The sequence below is a fragment of the Arvicola amphibius genome, chromosome 18 (genome assembly GCF_903992535.2).
Source record: "Arvicola amphibius chromosome 18, mArvAmp1.2, whole genome shotgun sequence".
NCBI classification, from domain to species: domain Eukaryota; kingdom Metazoa; phylum Chordata; class Mammalia; order Rodentia; family Cricetidae; genus Arvicola; species Arvicola amphibius.
In genome coordinates, this window is record NC_052064.1 from 14,822,784 (window position 1) to 14,848,881 (window position 26,098).

The 26,098-nt window shown below is 38.0% G+C and overlaps 1 protein-coding gene across 1 annotated transcript in view; it reads left to right on the top strand.

Moving 5' to 3' along the window:
- Positions 1-26,098, top strand: part of Sema3d (semaphorin 3D) — a 189,499-nt gene that overhangs the window by 136,258 nt on the left and 27,143 nt on the right. Inside the window, exons 8-11 of the mRNA XM_038315362.1 lie at positions 228-370; positions 12,977-13,091; positions 14,197-14,266; positions 18,198-18,342. Coding sequence (XP_038171290.1) covers positions 228-370; positions 12,977-13,091; positions 14,197-14,266; positions 18,198-18,342 — 473 coding nt within the window. The remainder of the gene's footprint in view (positions 1-227; positions 371-12,976; positions 13,092-14,196; positions 14,267-18,197; positions 18,343-26,098) is intronic.

Below are 26,098 nucleotides of genomic sequence, written 5' to 3' on the forward strand. Positions count from 1 at the left end.
CAGACACTCCTGGAATTGCTTGCAGACATGCTCAGCCGCTCTTTGTGCTATCACATACACCCAACACTGACGATGTTAACTTGCACATCTTGTTTTCTGCATGCTACTCTCAGATCACTTTCTGAAAATTCTGCTAATTTTTTTCATATATAGTGGTCCCAGATATGATTCTGATTGGATTATCTTATTGTTTTAACTTTGAACTCCTCTCTTTATTTTCCAAACAGGAGCAAAGTTTATTGGAACATTCCCCATTCCAGACACCTATAATCCCGATGACGATAAAATATATTTCTTCTTTCGGGAATCATCCCAAGAAGGCAGTACATCTGACAGAAGCATTCTTTCAAGAGTTGGGAGAGTTTGCAAGGCAAGATTCATTTATTTTTCTTAAGACCCATGTCTATGTGCATGAAGTAATGTGTCTTCAATATTGAAGGAAAGGAGGCCATGCATTATTGATAAAGTTGAAAGTGAGTTCAGACTTCACACTCCTATATATGGGTGATTTTTGAGATGCATCTTTGAAAAGCAAAAACAAGTTATTTTCCAATCTGATTTTTGGTTCTTAACTGCCTCCCTGGTCTTGCATATTGTTGGTTCTCGGCAGATGTTCAGTACCATTCAATGCTCTTACCAATAAGACTGTATTGATCCCCTGTATTGATCTCCAGAGGGAAAATGTTTCCATGTTACATTAAGACCATCTCATCTTAAAATTGACTAATCACTAGAGTAACTCACACACTAACGTAATCAGGTCTATATTTTTACAAATATACACCTCACATATAACAACCATGTCTTTTGTTTGGACCAATTGAGCTTGAAATACAATTCTATTTTATTATATTAAATACATCCTATGCTATTAATCTAGATTAGGTTCTGAGAGAAAAATGAAGAAGAAAAGATAACTAAAAGCATAAAATGCTTATTTAAAAAACCCCAATTAAATCTGAATATTGCCATTTTATATAAATTATACTGACCACAGAAACAGCTTTAGAGAGTTACATTTTGTTCCATCAAGGCTTTTAGTTGATTGGCCATGGACTTTACAGAATAGAGAAAGTACTAGAGCCAAACTCTTGATGTCTGAATGTATGCATTTTTGCCTCTGCTGGAAAAACTTGCCTGAAGAGACATAAATCAGTTATGAGCAAGAGCTGTTCAGTTAATAAATACCTTCTTCAGCAATCTTTCTTTGCTCTTAAACAAACTTTTCATTTTCTTTCATCTAAGCTTGTCCCTTTTTGTTTCCTTCTGTACCCTCGGGCTTCTGAACCTCTCTAGGGGCAGGAATACAAACCATCACCGCACTTGAGATTGCTAATGACAACATCCCTTTTGAATGAAGCCGACTTTTGAGCCCAGACCATTTTTTTTTTTTTACGTACTATCCTAGCTCATAATGCTGTTCCTCCCACTGATCCTTTTTAGCCCACAGGGGACAGATTGTTTAAAAGGCATCCTCATGCTCTCAGAGCCTAAAACTCTGTAGTCCTCTTTTAAAGCCTCCTGCTAGGAATGAATGGCCATGCCCGGAGTGCTCTTAGTATGTCAGTGTACTGAAGCATGCCGCATAACAATGCTATAATGACCCTGAAAGCCACGCAGTAGACTGACACTTTGTATGAGTGGGGTATGTTAAATGTGTCAAAGGGGGATTACAAGCAATCAATGCATTTCATGAGTCCTTTTGAAAACAGTGTATGACAAGCGCGCTGTTTGTGGGGGAGTTCAATGCTTATTTCTTAATGGCTGTAGTCCATTTGCCTGAAATTTATTTTTAACAAAGTAGAGGTTGTATTCCCGTATAAATGGATCATAAGGGTAGATGAATACCTCAACCTTTGTCACAACTATAAATATCTATGTTGAAGCTGTAGTTAGAATTTCAACCGTTACCCATGGAATGTTCTTTTTAAGCTGTGAGAAAAATCCCTGCAAAAATGAAAAGCAGAAGAAAAAAAGCAGGAAAGGAGTTTACCCAACTCAAAAGGCTTCTGAGAATGCACAGGAAGATTGTGTTCTATCAAATTATGAGATCAAATAAAGATGTGATGGATGAGAAACAAAAGAGAGACTTCTCACTCAGTGTGGAAAGAGATGAGTCTCTTAATTGTTCTTTTAACTGTGTGACATCTTAAAACTTCTCACTATGTAGCCAAAATCTATTGGTCAGATGTCCATGAAATCTGGTTCTAAATTCTTTGTTTGCAATTTAATTACTGCACATCCAACTCGTATTCACCGTTGCCTTTTATGTTACTTTCACATAAAAGCATTCTTCTGGCCTGACTTGAAATTTATTCTTTTTGTTTCATTTCCCTTACTTCAAAATGTCTTGATATTTATTTCTCTACATTTTTGGTCAAGCAATAACAAAACAACATATCTTTATTGTGAAAATTGAGTGTGATAATTGTAAGAAATTAGTATAGAAGGAAGATCTCATAGAAGGCTGTGGAAGCCCCTCTGACTTTCCCAGGTTTTATTCTGTTATAATGGCAGTCCTTTAGCCTGCTTGTTCGGCTCACATTTTCCCACAGTCTGTATTTGGAAACACAAACGTTTTGTTCTTGCTGCCATTGTTTGATTTCATATTTAACTAATAATTTGACACGGAAAGGAACTGTTGACAGTTTAAAAAATTTCTGCCACTTTTTATGCTAAACTTTAAAACTGGGTGTTGTATTTATCTGGAAAAATCTGTTTTTCTTGATTTATTTGTCATAAAATTATTGATATGAAAGAGGTTTTGGTAATAGACTACCCTGTTACTCTCTTACTCTCTCTCTCTCTCTCTCTCTCTCTCTTTCTCTCTCTCTCTGTCTCTCTCTGACTCTCTCTCTGACTCTCTCTCTCTCTCTCTGTGTGTGTGTGTGTGTGTGTCTTTTTCCCCTCTGCACACCCACAAAGATTAAAGATTGTCCAAGAGAAGGGCAGAGAAGGGCTGATATTTTCAACATTATAATCCATTCATGCCTTATATTTGAATATTTCACCAATTGCATCAAAATATGACTTCCCTAGAACACACATGACACTGCTGATACTAAGCTGTTATTCTTTTTTTTAAAAAAAAATCTAAATTACACTGAGGTAAAGGATATAAAAGACACTCATAAAGTGTGATGATCTAACTAGGACATATGAGAACTCTAAGCTATCAGTGACGTTTGAAAGCATCATATGAAGGGAATGATTGAAATGAATTCTCTAGTGTGAACAGAACTACACTACATGGAGGAAGAGAGGACACACATTCTATGTGGCATTTGTCAGGGCTCATAGGATGCTGAAATCTTGTGTTAAAAATTCAAAGCATGTCTCTGGGGACCTATGACCCTAGGCAATAGTGAGTTATTCTATATTTGACGTACAGAGGGGCAAGATGAATATATTTAGCCCACATTGGAAGAATGCATCTGGTTGAGAAATACTTGTGAGTAGGAAGTCTGTTTTATCCAACATAGTATGAAAAAAAAACCATGAAGAATTATTTAGGAGATATTTCAAAGAGAATCTATTTGTACATATCTAAAGAGCAAATAGGTATTTCATTGGTAGATCAGTACAGATTAGTTCAATCCATGACTGTGGTAATATTCTTATTTGCAGTATTAAGGCAGTGTGTGGTCACATATTGAAATATGGCTTTGAAGATGAAGAACGGAATTTACAGTGCTTCCTTGTTCCCATTCCCCAAATGGTATTGGCCTCATCACGTGATAACTTCCTCATAGGAAATACCATCCTAGATGATACTTGTCATACATATAAGCACTCCTATATTATTGGTAACTGGGTTTTAGAGGACAAGGCAGGGGTCTTGACAATTCAGAACTGGTGCATTCCCTGATGAGAGAGGAAACAGCATAGACGTTATATTGGGACATTGTGCAGCTGATGTGGCTCTGGAATGTGTTAGCATATTAACCTACTTAAAAGTGTGAGCCTGAGGCTCTGTGGCATCTCAGCTCTCCAGTGTGAAATCTGCAGTATGTGTCGGCTTTTGAGTCATGGAAGTAACTAAAACTGTTCAGAAGTATTTGTAGCAAGATGAAACACAGACAGAATCCAGAGGGACAATAGCAATTTTAAATAAGATATAAATGTCCACAAAAGCAATTTGAGAAGAATTTGTTTTGTGGTATGGTAGGATGGGTAGGAGAGGTATCACCAGTTACTGGATTGATGTCCTGATAAAACTCATTTGCTGTGGGGGCACCATGCATCCATAATCTGCCTCCTTCAGACACTGATGCAGGCAAATAAAACAGAATGGAGAGGGAAGAGAGTATGTGGATAAAATGGGAGGAGAAGAGAAAAGAAAAAAACAAGGAGATCAAAGCAGTTTTCAATGATGTTACAGGCCAAAAAAACTCTAGAATTTGACAGTCAACATATAACTGATGACCTCTGCCCAGGGGATAGAAACATTCAACTCAGAATATACCTGCTGCCTTCTTCTCTCTGTCTCCATTTTCAACCTACACAATGCAAACACCCATATCTTCTATGACTACTGTATCAAAAAATGTAAAGCTTAAATAAGAGCATTGGATTTACATGTGGAATATGCTCAATGGATGATTGCCACCAATTTCTGGGTATGAGCGAGCATATAACAATCTAATATGGGAGACTTACATGTAATGAATGTAAACTCTGCCCATAGTACTTGAAAATACACACTCACATTATTTATATGATAAATAATATGTAGTTATAAATTATATATATATACACATACATACATACATACATACATAGTTTCAGAACCTATTCAACTTAATATCTCTTATGAGCTGAAGAAGGTGGCAGTGGTATCCTATGGGTTAACTACCAAATTATTTTGGCAAGCAATGGAATTGTATTATGCTTCCATTTGTTTTGTTGAATTGAAGATAGTATTCTCAGGCTGGCCTGAAACTCACTGTACAATCCACACTGACTTTAAAATCTCTCAATCCCCTTATCTCTACTTTCTGAGTGCTGGGATTCAGATGTGTGATATAAGGTCCAGCTGGTATTTTGTTAATTGTAAATGCAGAAACTACTGTTATTTTGCTCTCATTTAAAAAAAATGATCTATTTTATTTTTATTTATGTGCGTATGTGTTTCTGTGTGAGTGTATGCTACATATCTGCAGTAACACACGGAGGCCAGAAGGCCATGGAGTCCCCTGGTGCTGGAACTACAGAGTTCTGTGGGCCACCTGAAATGGGTGCTGGGCTCAAATTCTGGTCCTCTGGGAGAGCAGCAAATGCTTTTAACCACAAAGTCATCTTTCCAGTTCTATGCTTTGTTCTTATTTTTTAAAAATACTTATATTTATAAATGTGTAGTATTTCTGAACACAATTGAAGTACCTTGAAACCACATTTGATAAATATTTATTAATAAGAGCTATGAATTTTGGCTAAGATATGTGGAAAGGAAAGGTATCAAATGGTTAATTGATAAATGTTAATTTCACATGACACTATTAATCAATGATAGGTCAGAAGAATACCATTATATTAAGACTTTCGTTCAAATTAAGAATGATTTCCATCATCAAGGGCATATCCCCTAAAGAATTATCTTTTTGTAACATCATAACTTTCTAGCCCAACTATTTAGCAAGCCTTTCAAATTTAAAACAGGGTGCTGAGACTTAAATGATTTATAAAATCCTTGTTGAGTTCTATTTAATTGTTCAATCTTGTTGAACTGTCAATATTTTGAAGTACTAAGTGGGCCATCTTACACCCCGATGAATTTCTGTCATTCATGGTAGACTATTTTTATCTCTATGGTGAGAAATTACACACTGACTGGGGATGATCAGGAACAGCCGATGAGGTAAATGACAGAGAGACTTCTGTTTATTAACTTTGCCATTCAGTACTTTCAGAAACCAGCGTACCTGTATACACACTCTCCCCCAACCTGTGTGAATGTGTGTGTGTGTGTTTGTGTGTGTGTGTGTGCGCGTGCGCAAATATCCTTATTAATGTGTGGAAATGACGGTCCCTTAGTGAGGCTAGCTGGCACCTTTGCACCTCAAGGCTATTTTGATTACATGTGGATTCCTTTCATTTTTGGAAGCACTGTGGCAGGCTTACTTATGCAGCCCACTCTCTAGGTTCCAGCTGCGGGCTATGCCAGTTCCCTTTTTGTTTTGAGCATTTCCTTGCGTCCATGCCAGGAATTCAATTTGGATGGCCCTTTCACATAACTTGCCTAGGGGGTCTCATTAATAGCTGTTTACTTCAACTCCACTCGCGTTGTCTAGTTTGACATATGGCCCTATTTGGGCAATCGCTGCCTTTGAAGATTTGTTTTTAAGGCTGATGACACTCTCTGTATTTATTGATCTCCACTGGGCTGTGGTTTGCGTGCTTACTTTCGGCGTGTCCCTTACAACCTAAGTGAGAGATTTAGTGCCCGAAGTTACAGATGTGCCTCCGTGGTACTTCCATCTGCTTTTCCCGTCAGAGAAATTCCTGGGAAGGGATTTATGGTGCTGGCTGTAGCTTGTAAAGGGAAAATTAGTAGGCCTTGATACTACCTGAGAGCATGCCTACGTGTGCCGAACTCAACCTGCTGGTGCTTAGAAACGAAGTTCTTTAGCGTGATGCGTCATCCACATTCCGCATCTCTAATACTCTCCTGAGTTTCTAAAGCAGCTCAAGAAACATTTTCTCCTTTTTGCATCGATGCTCTGCAATGGCAAATCTCAAGCAGTTGTCTATAAATATTATTTAGGAAACGACTAAGAAAACTAAAACGGAAGGAAAACGTTTCCGTGAAAATCTCTGTGGACAATTTTATACCCAACATGGTATAAAACTAGGTATGGTGGTGCACGCCTGTAACCCCAGACCTTGGGAGGTAGAGGCAGGAGCAGAAGTTCAAAGTCATTCTCTGCCGCATAGTGAGTTCCAGGCCGGCCTGAGCTCCATAAGATGATGTCTCAAACGAACAAGCCAAAACATCAAAATCACTGCTCAGTGTTAATGGACTTACTTCGAGGGAATCCAGATTTTCCCAATCCTTAGACCCCCAAAGAGTAAAATTAGGACAGTAAGAGTTAAGTTATGGATTTACCTTTGGTTAAAATTTCAGTGTTTACCCACTGGGGTTCATCTGTATTCTTGGACAAAGAGGGGAATTTTCCGAAGCATTTAAAAATAAACATCTTCTCTGTTCTCTTCTCTCCAGTTGCCGTCATCAGTAATATTTCTTCTTGTATTATACCTGGAATTAGAAAAACTCTCCTTGTTTTGAAATGTGATGTAAAGTTCATAGCATTTTTTTTTTCAATAAATGAAAATGTTATTCTACCATTGATGTTGTCTCTTGGAGGCTAATGCTCAGGCCCATCTATAGACCATTGTTAAAAAGATAGCATGAAGAATTGGGGAATCAGTACCTTTGTGATTTTGACTTAATGGATTCTCTAATTCAGTATGTCACATTCTTTATCTGATGTACCATTTGTCATAAAAAGTTGCATCTCGCAGGCTTTAATTAATTCTGTGTTGAGATAGGCTATTAAATAATCTAAAGAATGTCTCTGTTCAAGGAGATGATGGTGCCCGCAAAGCAACTGTCCTGCTGGCTCCTCTCTGTGCTTTCTCAGGCTGCACTGAGTTATTTCTAGGGACAGAATCTGGTTTTTAGAAACTTAAAACATGTCTACATGTTTCTGCGTAAGTAAATAAAAATGGTAAGGAAAAAAAGGTAAATATAACAAGAAGTTAGACTTAGAAGATTTACACCGCAATCATAACATTAGAGAAATAAAGGAAAACCTTGAATAGGGTCACCAAAGCTTCATTAGTCCTACACCATCTACATTATTATATACCAGTATTTTCCAGTGGATGAAATGGCCCAGCAGATAAAGGGACTTTGCCATCAAGTTTGAGAATCCAGTGTTCAAAGGAGAGAACTGTCTTCTTCATGTTGTCCTCTGAACTTCACATCCATTCTGGGTCTCCCATGACCCTCTCCCCCAGAAATAAAACGAAAAAAAAAAAAAAAGAAATGTTGAAAAAGTTATCAATGTACACAAAAAAGAATTTTAATGAGGATACTTTTGTACATTGAATGATGTGCGATAGAGAAGCGCTGCCCTTCCCCCAAACAAATGAGAAAACAATGTTTCTCTTCCTGGTTTCTACTCTCGGTCTTCGGCCAGTTGTGACTGTGCTTCTTGTGACTGGTGCATGTGAGGATAACAAAGCTGTTCTCACCACTATGTTATACTGAAATAATTGCAATTTTCTTGAAGACCGCTTCAGTTAGTCTTCACATGATGTTAGACTGGGTAATCCTGTCAGGTGAGTCGTAGAAACCAAGGCGAAGCCTCAGGAACTCACACAGAAATGGGTGACATGCCACATGAAACACAGCCTTATTTATATTCTTGAGAGAATGCTGTTATACAGACGTGTGCTTTTAGTAAAAGAAACTATCAGACTGACTCCCCTTCCCTTGACCAACCTCAGATCTATTGAGACCTACTCGCTACTGCTTCCAAAGACACTGAAGGCTTTTCTGATTCTTAGCATCTCAGGTAAGTTCCAGGTAGCTTGACAGCCAAGAACCTTTATCCCCACTTACTAACAGCTGACAGTTGAAATATCTTAGAAGTCAAAATAAAATTATACATACACAAACCGCTAAGAAAAAGGGCAGAGAAGAAAACTAGCCATTTGCCTGTATAACACACCTGTGACTTCTTGAACTCATAATTTTTAAGATTCCGCAATCTTCTTACATACTATGCGAACATTCTACTAACTCAGCACATCTCCATGCCTTGAACATACTATTTCAATATATACTCAATTACCTTCCTGATTTTTTATTGATTTCAAGAATTTAGCAATACAATTTCATGTTAATTTATTAATTTATTAATAAATAATAAATTATTAATTATTTATTATTTCCTTCTATTTTTTCTAAGCGTAGGTGAAAGTGGCAATATAAACTACTGAGAGATCTTTAAACCGGATGGCTTATACAAATGAAACTGTTTAGCATATGAACCCAGTATTGTGAGCCTCAGGTCACAAGACACACTCAGTAAAAGCTCATGGGTGATGGCCCTGAGCTATTCTGCATGACAGTTTAATGTTTATCTAAACCTAAATTTGCTTGCACGGAAGAAATGAGTTCTGTCCATTAGGGTATATCATGACTGATCTACTATTGATGAAAACAATTCCTAATCTGTTGTCAAACCAGAAGCAAACAACAGCACAAGGGCACTGTCCTTACCGCCCCGGGGAACACAAGAGTTCAGGCTTGTTTACCCTTATCTCTTTGTTACTTTCATGTGCGTCTCTGTGCAGAGGGCCTAACAACACAGCACTCCTGATAAATAGAGTGGAGGCACACAGAAGCCGGACTGGTGACCAGGAGCTGCCCAGTCTGACATCTCAATAATAAATCTTTTGTGTTGGTGAGACCGCTGGCTTCTGTAGAGCTTCACAAAGAGGAGTGTACTTGTTCTGGGCTAAAGGTTCTCAGAGGGGCTTTCGTGGATTTGCAAACAAACACAGGGGCGGACAGCTGGGCAACAAAGTCAGACTGATGCTTCCTTGCATCAAATACAAATACAAAGTCTAGTGCACTGGACTTCCCTAGCTGGGCTCCTGGTTTCTCTGAGAGTCAATGTCTGCTCCTCCAGTGTTTACTGAGGGCATTATACCAAAGTGGTGCTCGCTGCACTGCTGAGAACAGGAAGCTTTGACTTGGTTTGTTCTGTTTGCTTGATTTCATCATGAGCTCCTTAAGAAACTTGACAGTATTGCTAGACAGAGAGACATGGCAAGATTGTTCCATTTAAAAATGTGCACGTCATCACATTAAACAATAACCATTCCCCTTTTACTCAACACAACTGGAGCTAGTAGGTTAGATTTTTTTTTCATTTTTACCATAAAAAGAATTGAAAGTAGAATAGGGAAAATGTTTGACTATAAGCACATGTTGACATTCGCTACACCAGGATTAGCAAAGAATGATACTCTGAGATATGATCATTCAAAAAGCCATATTTAGAGAAGTCTGTCTTTACATCTTCAGAGCCATCAAAATCATCAAATAGGTAGCATACTGGTTGAGCAATGATACTCAGAGAGTAAATATATGCAATAGAAATTTAAGAGCAATTATAGACATGCCTATTATTTGAGTGGCATTATATAGCGTCTGCTATGTGGTTTTCTTAAAGACAAATATGAGTTTTTCATTTCTTTTCTAATTGCAATCCTTGAGCACTTCCTCTCTGTATACTTAATAACATCCAGGCACCTTGGCCTTCTATGAAAGCCTCTCTTGGTCTTCCCCTAATTTACTTCTCCAACATTTTCCTTTACTCGTTTAATTGATCCCAGTTTTCATTGAAACACACTTTGTCTTGGTTCTCTCAGTATGTTTTGCATTGCTCTATCTGCTGTACTTCTCCCCCAATTTCCAGCCCCCGGGTCATTTCTTCAGCTCATCTTTCCACATGTGCCCTGACGCGGCCTGACACTAACAAGACGGAGTATCGGATCTGCTGCATCCCAAACACCTCTCTCTTCATTTTCCCCATGTGCAGAAACTCCAGCAGAAGCGCCATCTGTGGCTCTCCAAACCTTTCTAAAGAATTTTGCCAGTTTTCTTTGTAAAGCTAGTTATTTCTTAACGATGAAACATATACTTATTAAGCACCCTACTGGCAGTACTATAAAGAATATTCTAATCACCGGCAGTGGTAGCCCATGTCTTTAATCCTAGCTCTCGGGAAGCAGAGGCAGGTGGATCTCTGTGAGTTCGAGGCCAGCCTGGTCTACAAGAGCTAGTTCTGGGACAGGCACCAAAAGTACAGAGAAACCTTGTCTTCAAAAAACCAAAAAAAAAAAAAAAAAATTCTAATCAGCGAAAGCACTAAGAAGTTTCTAGTGCTAGCTTAAACCATCTAGAAATTAAATGCTATTGCAGATTTTATTATTATCAAATGCAGAAAATCTAAACTGCATGAATGACAAACAAAACAACAACAAAAATCACCGAAAGCCTTCCTCTTCTGTCTCCCCTGAATTTAACGGCTTTCTGAGTGTACAATTTGTATTTTTATTGTGTATGTGCATATACATATGATTAGATGTTGATATATGTAACCACATGCACGTGTGTATTACCAATCTGGTCTATTCTTCATAATGCCTTGGACTCATTTGAGCTTTAAAGGAAAGAGATAGTTGCTAGGCAGTGACACACACATTTAATCCCTGCACTCAGAAGGCAGAAGAAGGTGGCTTTCAGCTAGGTCAAGCCACGACGGTCTACACAGTGAGTTCCAGGTCAGCCAGGGCCACAAAATGAGATCCATTGTTAAATTTTAAAAAGAAAAATGAGTGAGACAAAAATCTGTTAGATGTTATGATTCGTTGACTAAGTACCTGAAGTATTTCATTCAAGATTGATGCCTTTAAAGTTTAAAATTATCCTTTAATTTATATTGTTATATCTTATATAGCTGAAATAAATCAATAAAAGAATAATTATTACTTCTTTTTGTTGATCAAGAGATATCCCTGTTCAATAGGAAGGAATGAAAGAGATGAGTCACAGTGAGTTGCATATAGTGGCACTCTGTGTGTGGTCTCTGAAGACAGGAGGCTCATTGGTCTTCCTTCTGTGTCCCCTCACTTTTGAAGACACAATATATATGGGTATATATATGTATGTGTATGTATATATGTGTATGTATTTATGTACGTGTATCATATATGGACTCGGATTTTTACTTAGAATTGTCATCCAGACATTCTCCTTCAATTTAGTCTAGATTAAAGACATTAAGTAGAGAAGGGATGTACTCCATAGTCGAATACCAAACTTGTCAGTTAAATTTTTCATTAATTTTCTATAGTTTGGGATGAGAAAAGACAAAAGATTTATATGGCATTGTTAAATGTAAGCAGATTAATGGAAAATGTATCTAAGAATAATTTTGATTGAAAATAATTATTAATATATGCATTCCATGAATCATTTCCATTCTATTCTTTTTGAGCAGAGGAAAAAACTAGCTTATTTGAAAACATTTTTTATAATTTTATAAATTTAATGTATAAAAGGTCTGGTCTACAAGAGCTAGCTCCAGGACAGGCTCTAGAAACTACAGGGAAACCCTGTCTCGAAAAACAAAAAAAAAAAAAAAAAAAAAAAAAAAAAAAAAAAAGGACACTCTGGTTATTCTGTTTATCTGAATTGGATGTCTATGTTTGGCTCAATGTTTAAAACTATTTTAAATAAAAAGCTTCTGAGCAGAAGTAATGTATGAAAATGCAGGTTAATACTGAAAATTATTTTCATATGCATGTATGTGTATACTTATGGTTTCTTGATGCTTAATGAATACTACACTAGTTTGAGAAAGACCATTTTTAATTCTATAATTAAGCCTATTTTGAAAATATGAAAACATGGTTCTTAAATACTAATATGACATATAAGTCATTCTAACAGCTATTGAACCCAAGTTGCCTGGCACTATACTAAACACATTACACAAAACTTTCCATTTGGTCATCAAAATAACCGAATTTCAAGACATTAATCATATTTTATCAATGACAAACTAGAGATGTGTTAGCATTTTATAGGTCATGATCAAAAACTTGGCAGACACAGCATTGGGTCCCAGGCTGCTTTAATTACTGCACTCTGCCTGCATCCACTCATTTACCAGGTTTTAAACGCTCGCATTGCTTTCATTTAACCGTAAGAAAACATTTCTGGGTGAGTGACGAACTAACTTTTCCATGATTGAGTAGTTGAAGGAAATACTCAGATTGCGTGCCTTTTAAAAAGGTAGCATTCCTAAGATACCACCTGTAAAACTGACCAGGTTTAGTTAGTTGTAGATTCCTACTGGTAACTTTTTAACCTTTTTGTTTCCCTTTCTTCTAGAATGATGTAGGCGGGCAACGAAGTCTGATAAACAAATGGACTACTTTTCTTAAGGCGAGGCTGATTTGCTCAATTCCTGGAAGCGATGGGGCCGATACTCATTTTGATGAACTCCGTAAGTCACATGTCCCTTGTTCTTAGAAAAGTCTTACGACTTAATCAAATAATTCAGCATGTGTTTATTCTAGCATCATCAGGCAGATACATCCATTCACAATTAAGTGCAGCCTGGAGGAATTCACACATGCAAAGCTTATTATGTTCTGCCCTCAGTCTGGAGGCACAATATTCGAAGTATTTCTGTATTCAAAAGAACCTCAAATTTTAATAAGGAAGTATAATTACAGTAATTAGAAGATGCAAGCCAAGAGACTAGAAAGTCTATTCATTCTTTTCCTTGGTGGGAGCAACATCCTCCAGGTGGGGATGGGTCTGGGTGGATTCCTTGTTCCTCGGATGCCATCTGCTGGGGAGTGTGGAAGATTTGTTGACCGTGGTCATCTACGCAAAACATATTTAGAGAGACTGCAGACCGATTTCTTTTCATTTCTTCTTTTTTTATCCCTCTAAAATCTAGTTTTGAAACCATGTTAATTACACATAAACTCGACATCATTAGTGTGCAGAATGGTTAAGTCCTCTACTTACTTCCTCAACATTATATGCTTTACACATAGTGAAAATAAACACAGCCATATCTCACATAATTCTGCAAAACATTTTACTCATGAGTAAATTGGGAGCACGGAGACCTTGGGAGAGGGCTGAAGGGGAGGGGTGAGGAAGGGAGAGGAGAAGAGAAAAATGTAGAGCTCAATAAAAATCTGCTCTTACTTTAGTGCTGTATCCACTGCACATGCACGTATTTCCACACTGACAGACGAGGCTCAACCCATTGCAGCACAACATGTCTTTAAACTGTTGGGTAAAATGTTCCTTCGGTCTCTGGTTTCCATTTTATGTGGAATCACAGACCCTTAATTGGAAATAGGCATGGAGACTGCCAACTGAGTCATCCCATTTACACTTGATTGACACATCCCACTAAGAGGTTATGTCACATAGCTCGTGAGAAAGCTCTTAGCCTTAAGTCCTTAATACTGTAGTGATTCATCTTTATGTTGCATGTTGCTTAGAGTTCTTGGACTATTATATATTATTAAAAAGCAAATGGACTACTGAAAAAAATATATGGTACATAATTATTTTTCCATTAACAGAAGACATTTATTTACTCCCTACGAGAGATGAAAGAAATCCTGTAGTATATGGAGTCTTTACCACAACCAGGTAGGTTGAACACAAGTCTTTTTTTTCTAAGAGATTTATTCTAAGGAATTGCTAGGCAATTCCAAAAAAAAAAAAAAAAAAAGCTATTGGGAAAAGGTAGGGAGTTGAATTCTCAGCATAACACAAATTACTTCAGTGATAGAATCTGAGCATATTTTAGCTGGGTTTTATAATGTTTGTGAATTTATTCAATCAGGTTCACCCAGATTATCAAAGATCATATTAACTGATCATGTAATTTGATCGTATCTATTAAATACATTCATCTGAGTAACATGCCTTTTGTTTGAGTAGTTGAATATGTTAGCCTGGTGAAGCTGACACACCAGAAACGCTACCTATTTGATTTATGTATGTTGTTTGTCAGTGCAGAATAACGAGGATCTTTGTGGCCGTGTCAGACTCTCATATCTGGGCAGTCTGATGCCAGTCCTTTCTGTACTTTCTTACTTCAAGCTCTCAAAAGAGCTTTCTTATTTATATATTTTATTATCATGTGTGTTGTGTCCATGGGTGTCTAAGTGCAAGTGTGTGCGAATGCCCATAGAGGCCAGAATATGGCTTCTGATAGGATACTTTGTAGTTGGATTAACAGGCAGTTGTGAACTGCCTGCATTGGGTGTTGGAAACCTAAATACAATCCCCTGAGCCATCTCTGCAGCCCTAGAGAGAATGCTTTTGTCCTTGAAACTTTTTATGCATAGGAGCCAAATATTTGTTAATAGTTTGTTTCACAGGCGTTTGCTTGCTAATACCCACCCACGATGCTTCATCTCTAGCCCTGCATTAGAAGCTACTCTCGTTATCACTGTGACCAAACACCCACAAGAAGCAATTTTTAAGAGAAATGACTCACCTTTCCAAGATGTAATTCATTATGCCATGCCCCCGGAGGCTTGGTCACACTTGAGGGAATTATGAAGCAAAGAAAAACAAGGGCCAGAAGCAGAATGGGGCTGTAATCATCAAGGTCTACTCCCCAGAGACCTACTTTCTCCGGCAAGGTCCCACCTCCCAACCTCAAAGACTAGCGCTACTGACTCGAGAACAGTTATTTAAAAGAAAATCAGTCTGTTATGGGTACCTTATGTTCAAACTATTACAATAGCTGTATGATTTTTTTTTAAAAAAAATTTCCTTCATAGCTGTGGAGCATAAATATTTTTATCATTGGACCTGGTTTTAGTGTCTTAGAAATGTATTCATATTTGTTCTCTTCATACCAGCAGGGTAGCTCTATCCTAATTACCACAGATAACTTTCACAGGGCCCCCAGTGCATTCCTGTGGTTTTCAGGCTTTTTTTTTTTTTTTGCTATACATGATGCATCAAGGACTCACCTGTGCACATGCCTCTGCACCCATTAACAAGCACATCTCTAATATGAAGTCACAGTATAAAATGGTTGGGTAAAAAAACATATCCAAGTAATATAATTACTGCTCTCCGTATGTGTAACCATAGAGAAAGAAATACATGACTGAAGGACCAAGTTCATGGATGAAGCTGTACTCCATCAGAGGACAGAGCACTGTTGACTTCAAACCATCTAGATCACAACCCCCTTGTCACCCTAACAAGTAGACGTGGCTGCTCTGAGCAGGCCACTGAACTGCTCTCTAAGATTGGTGGCCAATTCCTATCAATAAGGCTAGGCTGAAGCTTGTCCTTATTTTCATACCCATGTTCTTGTCTGGTTTTTGCATCGTGCTGCCTTGTAATATCATTGAGATTACATGACTTCCAAGAGTTTGTAGTGGCATCTACAAACTCCTTATAAAGGTGTGGTCTCTTCTGTCTTCATCCTATTTTTTTTTCTTTTTTTTAATATTTATTTATTTATTTTATATACAATATTCTGTCTGTATGCCTGCAGGCCAGAAGAGGGCACCAGACCTCATTACAGATGGTTGTGAGCCATCATGTGGTTGCTGGGAATTGAACTCAGGACCTTTGGAAGAGCAGGCAATGCTCTTAACCTCTGAGCCATCTCTCCCGCCCCCTATTTTTTTTCAATGACTTACTTTTGACTCTGTTTAAAGGACACCGACCCCTTCACAGTATGCCTAAAATACTTCTCAGTTTTGCATGTATCTTCCCTTAATTCTTTATCAATGTGCTTAGACATTAGTATTGGAGGACTTGGAGGGATTGTTATCGACAATGAAAGAAATGACTGGGGTGTCTCTATTTGAATAAATTTATCGTTTCTTTTTCTCCATGGTGAACCCCTTATAAGCTTGAATCTTATATTTTGGATTCAAAATATATCAGCAAACAAAGAATATTTGATTAATTGTGGGAACTAAGAGGAAAATATTTTAATGTGGATATCACGAAGACACCCCAAGAGCTGCGGTTTGGGAATCCATTTTTTTCTATTAATGTGCAAAGAATATAAAAAAATGCAGGAGGAGCAATTGCCTGCAGTGGCTCAAGTATCTCAGCTCTAGTTTTCTTGGCCCCTTTCCATGCAAAATTCTTCTTTGAAGTTGATGTGTGTTCCACACACAGATGTAGATATGTACCAGAGAGACAGAGCCCCGAGATACTTCTTTCATTTTTTTTTCCTATCAAATTTCTGCCCACCCAGGGCGTAAAGTTACAAAACAGCTCTTTGTTCCTGGTGTTCTTTGTTGTTTTATTTTTAATGTTGCCTTGAAGACTGGGGTAATTTTAGAATGCATGTCATATCTTTTGTCTAGCAAAAAGACATAATTACCCTTTGATAATGGTACATTATTCTTTAAAATATAATAGACAGATATGTGATTTTTATCACAATATCACTTTCCTCCTATCTGCTTGCTTACCATTACCTTCTGATATTTACCATTGACACCATTCCAAGACTATTAATGATTGAGATTCCAAATGCTGAAGAATCATTAGTTTGTGTAAAGCAGGGATGACGTCATTTGTCAGAAAAGTCCATCTTAGTTTTAAGAGAAAGCCTCAAAGAAAATTTATTTTACTGTTCAGGAATAAAGCAAAAATGAAATCCCTGAAGGGTGCTAACAGTTGTCATCTCTGTCTTGTACAGTTTTAGAATTCCTGGGAAAATTTTAGCTGCTTAGTATGTTTGCTGAAACCACATGATTATGACCACATTAAGTATTAAGTAGACGACTGCAATTCATAAGCCCAGTTCAAGCAATGAAAGTTTATTTCTGCCTTAAAAATAGTTTTAACAAAATGATGTGAACAACAAATTTGTTATCCAAACTCTGGATATGCACGCACTTTTAGTGGAACGAGAAAGGCCAGAAAAATGTTTAAGCCAGCAAACACACATGCAACAAGTCCGACAACCTTAGATAAATGGTATGTTTTTTAAAAAAATGATTACTGTTTTAAATACAGATAATATAACTTCTTACACTTTAATTTTTGTATTATAATGATTTCAAAAACTAAACAATATGTGGGTGAGCATCATATTTAATCATATCTAGCCTAAGTTTTTCTGCATCTTTGGTCCTCAACATGTTCGCTGTGATCCCCCCTTTGGGTCACGTATCAGAGAGCCCGCATATCAGATATTTACATTGTTATTCATAACAGTGGCAAAATGAGTTATGAAGTAGCAATGAAAATAATTTTGTGGTTGGCGGTCAGCACAGCATGATGGACTGTATTAAAGGGTCACAGCTTTAGGAAGGTTGAGGACCAATGTTTTCGCCTGTCCTCTGAGGATCCATGATGACCCACTTCCGTACCCTTCTTGCTGCACGCTTCCATTACCTACTTGTAAGACAGTTATCATCATCACATGTCAATCAAAATTACTTGCCTACAAACTCCTTCAAGACATAGGCACATATTTTGGCAATGCTTGTCAACTAGAATGTGCCATCTGTTCTCCCCAAAGCCCATGGGTGCAGTTATGTGTGTACAGGGTGAATGACTAGATCACGTTCCTTTCTTTTAGCTCCATCTTCAAGGGCTCTGCTGTGTGTGTGTACAGTATGGCTGACATCAGAGCTGTTTTTAATGGCCCCTATGCTCATAAGGAAAGTGCAGACCATCGCTGGGTCCAGTATGAGGGAAGGATACCTTATCCCCGTCCCGGAACGGTATGTACCCAACTGAATAACTGAATTATTTCCTTCATTTCACACTCAACTCCTAATTCTCTTATTACCAACTATGACATTTCTTAAAGCCCACATGTGCTTGCTGTTGATTTTGAAATAATGTATTTGTTTATAGTGATGTATTAATATTTCTATTATCAAATAAAAGGTTTTGAATGACAACTTTAGGTTTTAAGGAACACAGTGGACTATGTTCTGGTGTTTATATTGTGATGTTATTACAGAATTTAGCTTGGATATGTCAATTTAGTTGTCCAGAATGCAAGATTGTAAATCACATGAAAACGCCAAATGAATAATTGTTTTGTTTCTTTATCTCTGCATATATTTTACATAGGCCTTTAGGATTTCTTAGTGTCTGGTTCTTCCATTAAAAGCTCTTGATACACATCAGTTTTTTCTTTATTATGTTGAACTTTATATAATATACAATTCTTAAATTAGAAGAAATTCTAAACAACTTGGGGTACAATAAAATTTAAGGACATATACCTGTAATCACAATAGCTTGAAGGATGTAGTAAGAAGATTGTGAATTTGAGGCCGGCCCCTAAGCAGGTTAGAAAAAGATGCTACTGGTAAAAGTGGGGAGGTGGAGGAGAGGAAGAGGACTCATCTTAGTCTATATTTATTTTCGTATGCTGTAAACCATATTTAAAGACAAATGAGGAAAAGTAAAACGTATTTTATAATTTATGCATTTGCTTAAAAAATGGGCTTGGGAGATGGTTCCCAGTAACTGTGAAAGCGAGAGGGTCTGTGGATAAATCTCTGAATACCAGATAAAAAAACTGGATGTGCCCAACCATGATGATGCACGCCATTAATCCCAGCACTCGGGAGGCAGAGCAGTCAGATCTCTGAGCTCTGAGTTCAAAGCCAGTCTGGTCTACAGAGTGAGTTCCAGGACAGCCAGGGCTACCAAGAACCAACCGGTCTCAGGAAAAAATAAAAGCAAAACAAAACTGGATGCTGCAGTACATGTCTGTAATGCCTCCCACTGCTGAGGAGGCAAAGATAGGAGGACCCCTCGGGCTTTCTGACCAGCCAGTCTGGCCAAATGCCTGAGCTTCAGGATCAACGAGAGACACTGTCTTCAACAATAAGGCGTAAAGCAATTGAAGACACCCATATTGACCCTGAGCTTCATATGCAGGTGAACAGATACACATGTGAACACAGATATGAGTGCACACACATGTACCCACAAATAACTGAAGAGCACACTTCCCTATGTGCTTTATAAATGAGAGGTTCCTCAAACCTTAGTATCAAAAAGGTTAATGCCCTGTATGCCTACTTAAGGATAACTAAATACTTCCACCAAGACATCTAAAATAATCATCCAGAGAAATTTTAACCCTTTAAATCCCTCTCTATTTTGCCTTTTGTGTTCATTATTAGGAGGAAATAATTGGAAGTTGGGCTTTCTTATCTTCCTGATTTCATGTTACGTAGTGTAGCTAAACTTGTATGTATTATGCAGCTATTTCTATTATTATTATTATTATTTCTCAATATGAATTTTTCCAGGATATTTTGTCTTAACCATTAGGTATTCATTATTCTTTTATTTTGATTCACTAATTTATTTTTGGGAGGGTATTTGTTATTTCTGTGGATAATTTTATATTTTTACTATGTTGCTTGTAATTATTTATTTATTTATAGATTTATGTATTTGGAAAGAGGGTGACCTTTTCTGGGGAAATGAAAGAGCCCCCTTGAGAGACCAAAAAAAGAAAAAAACCAAAAAAAAAAAACAAAAACAAAAACAAAACAAAACAAAAAAATGTCTATTACATCTCCAGTTAGATTGGAGACCAGTGGGTTTACTGGTGTCACTTACATGGGTGAGAGATTTCCTTCAGGAGCCAGGGTGGGTGACTCTCAGGCAACCACGTTACTGAAAAAGTCCCACCTTGCCTTCGTATATAACTTCTTATTTAATTTGCTGTCATAAGTCAAACGTTGGGGGCATCTGTCGTAAACATCTGTTGGAGTCCAGCCTGGGTGAAATTTGCACGTTCCAGGATAGGAGTGTGAGGATTCGAATTATTAAGCAAAAGGGAGTAAGAGACATAAAAGTCAGAATAACACCAGGAGGGACATTCAGTGAATCTTCAACCCTGTATCACTCAGGTTTATTTTCCACATGATTATGTACTTCACTCCAAAGGGAAGGGGGAGGCCACAGACTTTATTAACCTCATATAAGGAATAGACCAATTATCCTACAGGCAGTTACTCCCTGGAACCTCCTACCGAAGCCAAACTTCGTTGAAGGAGCAGGAATAGCAAGGTGTAGCGGATTCAGCTCTGTACTCAAAATACTAATTAACCACACCCTAGGTCAGGATCTCTGCTTTGCAGCCACACCTGTTGTCAACAACTTTGAAAGAGTAAAAATATGCTCAAACTCTCTGACCTCTAGTCAGGGTGGAACGGACTCACATCTGTGGGCCCTGACAATTTGCAAGACTTGACCACGCAGTGTAGAGATAAGGTTGCATAGCAGGTATGTAGAGCTCCTTCATCTTGGCTGAGATGATGTGTCCATCGTTTCCAACTCTCTCTTTTCTCTCCTACCTGTCCCTTGATAGCCACCATATTGTTCTTTGGTTCTGTGACTTTACATCAATACTTCATCTAAATAAATTCCAGACATCTGTGAATGGATTGCTTTACCAAGCAATACCCTAAAAGCTCTTTCATATTACATATGGTAGAATTTCTTTACTTCTTTATAGCTCATCGTATTCCAGTGGTGTGTGTGTGTGTGTGTGTGTGTGTGTGTGTGTGCACTCACATACTTATTACCTGTTCATCTATCAGGGAACAGTTAGTTGTTTCTCATCTTTGTTACTTAGAATAGGATTGCAATTAAACTAGAAATGATTACACTACTTTCAGGTACTGATTTAATTCAAGCCATTACAGTTTTGGTTTTGGCGCTGTTTCAACCCCCTCCCCCCCCCCCCCCCCCCCCCCCCCCCGCCCAATCATCTGGGTATTATAAGTGGAAGGGTTTGGAACTGGGACAATCTACATTAAATACAATACATAATTTTGACACACAGGCACAGCCACTGAATCTTACCATACGCATTCACAGAACACAGTTATCAAAATAACTCCATACCAACAATGTCTGGTAGTTATAACATACGTGAAAGAGACTGCAGTGAGCTTTGCTGTCACCGTTTTCTCAGCTACCACCTGAAAAAGCCGTAAATACAGTGGAAGCCTTAGAGAATACTCATTACATGACACTTCTAAGCACACAGTCGTTTCTCCGAAATGGCAATTAGTGACTCCCACAAACCAGAAGATGCATAGGTCAGTGTTTTTCGTCAGTGATACAAGAGAAAGGAAAATATGTCAAATATGCTGATAGCTACTGCTGTACCCTCACAATAGTTATGACCAAATTTTGAAATGGCTAAAAGGATGCCTACACTTTTAAATTTTTGTCCTCATTGGCTCAGTTATTTTTCAACGATTGCTTACTATTTTATTTGTTTTTAATGATCATCCTGTTTTCGACGTTGCCAATATTTTACGTATTGAAAATAAATGAATTTAAATTGCAATGCCGACGTTGAGTTGGGACTGTCGTGTAGCTGATGTGAAAGTGCGTCACACAAGTGCTTTTTACCAAATGAACTTTATCACTTTAAATAGCCACATTCGTAAAATCGGTGAAATTAGGTTTCACAGTCTATCAAGTGACCGCCCTTGTAAAATTTGAGAATGTACGAGGTAGAACGAGTGATAGAGACATCATAACTCACCCTCATATTACACCAGAGGAAATTAGTGTCCAAAATAATTAAATAGTATACCCGATCTCATATTACTCAGGCAGCAGACTGAAAGAGCTTGCTGGGTGGAGTTTTATGGTTGGTCCTTCCCTTGTCCCGAGATATATTTACCTCTTTCTTAACATTTCCCTCACAAATATATGCCAACATACCCTATCTAAAACTCTTTATATTTATTTTATATCCTTTTCTGCTATACTCTCCTATCTGTGCTTATTAAAAGTACAAAACTATACAGCTATGCTCTTCCTGCAATTCGGACATATTACATAAAATTGCAACTGAACATTCCTTATGACTGACATTTTTATAAATACTTACAACTGGAATCTTGAATTGTTTCTCCTAGGCCTGGTCTGTCCTCTACACAAGTGTAATGAAGCTCTGTAGCCTTGCAACACTTGATATTTTTATTTTAATGTGGGGAAATACATCTAACCTCAGTGAAAGATTTGCTGAATACAGAATTTGCTTCTTGTACATTGGTTAGAGTCTTTCGTTTTGTATATTCCGTTTCCATATTGCTTTTATGATTGAACACTGAGTTTATATCCCAGGAGGGACCTCAGTTAAAAACTTTCAGGCACGGGTCATTTTATCTTGTTTAATTTCCTCGGTTTAGGTAGGATGTTGTACCACTGTGCACCAATGCCAAATCTCCATTCCTAGTCACCATGCTTTAAGTTAATAAACCTGCAGTCACAGAGATTTTCCCTCCGTGATTCTTCTGCCCTCTGGTGTCTGGAAAGAGCAGCTAGCAGACGATGTTTTGTTCAGATGAATTTGTAGGATCTTTACTTTTCTGTTTGTTTGGTGCAGTGAGGTTCTGCCTGAAATGAACTGTGTAACAAAAATAAAACAAAGAATGCTACAAATCAGACATGAAAACCAAACTGGACGCAGGATAAAGACAGTAGTCTAAAAGATATCTTAATCTCAGGAAGATCTGTAAAGGATGGCTTCAATTTTGAGATTTGATCTCTTAGAAATAATTCAATCCAATTTTAGCAAATGAGGAAGTTTATTTTACAGTTGTATTCTGTGTTGACAAGGAAGTTGCGTGTGTGTGTGTCTGCTGTGTTTACTTTGTATGTGTTACGTGTATACATGTGTGTATGTGCATCTGGAATGCTGAAGCTGGTGTTGGGTATCCTTCTCTATCACTTTCTGTATATTATTATTTTGGAGGAAGGCTTTGTCGGTGAATCTGGAGGAGATCACAAAATTGATACTGTCTTGTATCTTGCCAGCAAGCCCTAGGTATCCTCCTCTCTGTACCTCCAATGCTGGCATTATAGGTGTGTTCAAACAAAACTGGCTACTGGGGATTGGAATTCAGGTTCCCCACATTTGTGTGGCTAGCATTCTATGGTTTCCTCAACTCCTGATAAGGAATCTTTATAATTCGCATATTAATGTAAGATGCTGCCCAGTGTTGACTGAGAAGTAGATTACAGTTTTAAAGCACCTTCTCTCCAAGGCTGAAAAGGACATTGACTTCTACAATGTAGATGTTTGTAAAAAAAAGATGTGACACATTACCCAGAAATGATTTCCAGCCAGTGTTCAAATTTTGTAAAAATGGGAATTCATCTTTGATTCCTTCTGAAATGACTACTGTGTTCACTGTCAACTTACTCGGCTGTGTTTTAATTATCAAAACAAATGATTCTTCCAACTAATGTTTTGTTGTTTGAGACTGAATGGAGCCAGAGGTAATATCATTGATTTTCATAGCTTTAGTTTTCGAGGTGGACACTGTTCAATTATAGGTACTGCGCACGCTATGAGATTTCTGTGGCTTTCTTGGTCTCAAAGCTGGCAATAGCACTGTCCCTCAAGAAACGCATCATTCTAAACCCGAACTTTCTGGGGAGTCAGACACAACAGACATCACAACCACCCCACGACTAACTAACTAGACCTAGGCTACTTCTCCAGAAACAGTGAGAGTCCACTTATGTTAAACATACATTCACTTTTCATCCTGGTTTTCAGCTGTTTAAAAGGCACAACCTTGGCTTCTCAACCGGGGTCCCCAATTTTCAAACTACCCACTATATGCGATAATATTTTGATTTTTCTTTTATGGGAATTGCTGTAAGGAAAAGGGTGTCTGATGGACAGGGATCAGGATTCAGAAAGTTCAAGTTCTTTGGATTAATATTTGCATAGTTTATTACACCTTAATGACTATGTATTAGGCAGACCTCTTCCCCCACCCCAATCACTAATAAATGGTCTTTTTTTGTTACTATACCCCAATGTCTATATATTATGCAGATCTCCCCTCACCATCTCTAGTTCTTAATATAGGGTTTTTCTTTACAGATCTATTTCAGACTGATCTTTAGAGGAATAATCAGGGGGATAAAATTCCACTTACAAAATGTGCATTTTCCAATTAAAATAAAAACCGTATTTCTTTTACCTATTATACATAAATCGTCCTGTTTATTTCTCCCGGTTTGGTCTCTCCTTGAGCCATGACTTCCCTCACGCTCTTCATTCCTCTGATTAGCTTAAGAGGAGAATGGGACCTGGAGTGATCAGAAAGCAGCTGACAGCGTTGATGGGGGAAACTTCACAGCTGTCTGGTTCCTTGCCACAACAACGGTCTCTCAAAAAACCATTTTTCTTCTCTTCTTATCCACCGCTTCCCGCTGCCCTCCTGAAGGCCCTACACAAACACCCAGACCTGCCAAGCATTACAGGGTCACACCTAGCCAACTGCAGCCGCCTAACACAGCCAAGCCAGCAGGGCGGGATGCTGAGGGCCGCACCCTAGCTTCTCCGGGTTTGTCTAGGCGGGCTGTCTTCTCTCTTCAGTTCTGGGCACATATCCAGCAGTGTTTTGGCGTTTTAAAGTCTGACTGAGAGCTTTCTTGTTCAATCTTCTTCTTTTCTCAATGTTTAAACTGAGCAAAGAAAACTCGGGTAACCGACCATAATTCCTGCTTTTCATAGGCGGGAAATGTGTGCGACGAAAGCACGGGAAGCAACTAAAGATCCTTCGTGGGGTGGGATAGTTAGATGAATGATGGCAATGGTCGCAAATTTAAAATACTTTATGCATGTCCCACACTAACACCTAGGATATACAGCTTCAGTGAGACTCCTTAAAGGAAAATTAATAACCAAATATGGCTTTTCTTAGAGGTGATATTTCTTTGCATTTTGTTTGCTTGTCCTTTATGTGAGTTTCTTTCCCGCTTTACCTGAGTAGCATCTAGGCATCTTCATTTGTGAATACGTCTTTTGAAACTGTGGCGACGGTGTAACTACAGATGTAAAAGCCAAGCTGCAGGGCTCTTCGCAACATGCGATGTAGGCAAAATCTTGCTTTTAATGATAAATCAATCAGATTGAACTGAAGATGTTAAGAGATATGAGACCCTTCGGAAATGGCCACTGAGTAGAACTCAAATGTGCATCTCTAATCGGCAAAAGGTTCAGTATTATCTCTGCCTATCTCTGTTTGAAGTCTGACTCAGTCTACTTAGTAAAGGCCTCCTCCCACAGTGCAGTTGAAAGATTCTCCTTGGGTGAAGGGGAAATGCACAAGGCAGTAAGGGAACACAGACTTTGATCTTCAGAACGACGTCCAGTAGCAGCTCTCAATTGGCTGACGATGCAGGACATATCTCTTTCGTGAGGGCCCGGGACAAATGAATAAACATCATCAAAGGATCAGTTTCTTAGTGGAAGACATGAAAAACTTTTGTAAAAGATAGATATTCTCAAATTAATTAGAAAATTACTAACAGGTCTTTTAAATTTTTAGTACAACTTCTTTGGTAGACACTGTCTTTCATAATGGGTCATTATGATTTTATTGGTATGAAATTTGGAGTTAAAGCTATTTATGATCAATATGCTAATAATGTTCATAAGCTAGTAATGCCCCTCTT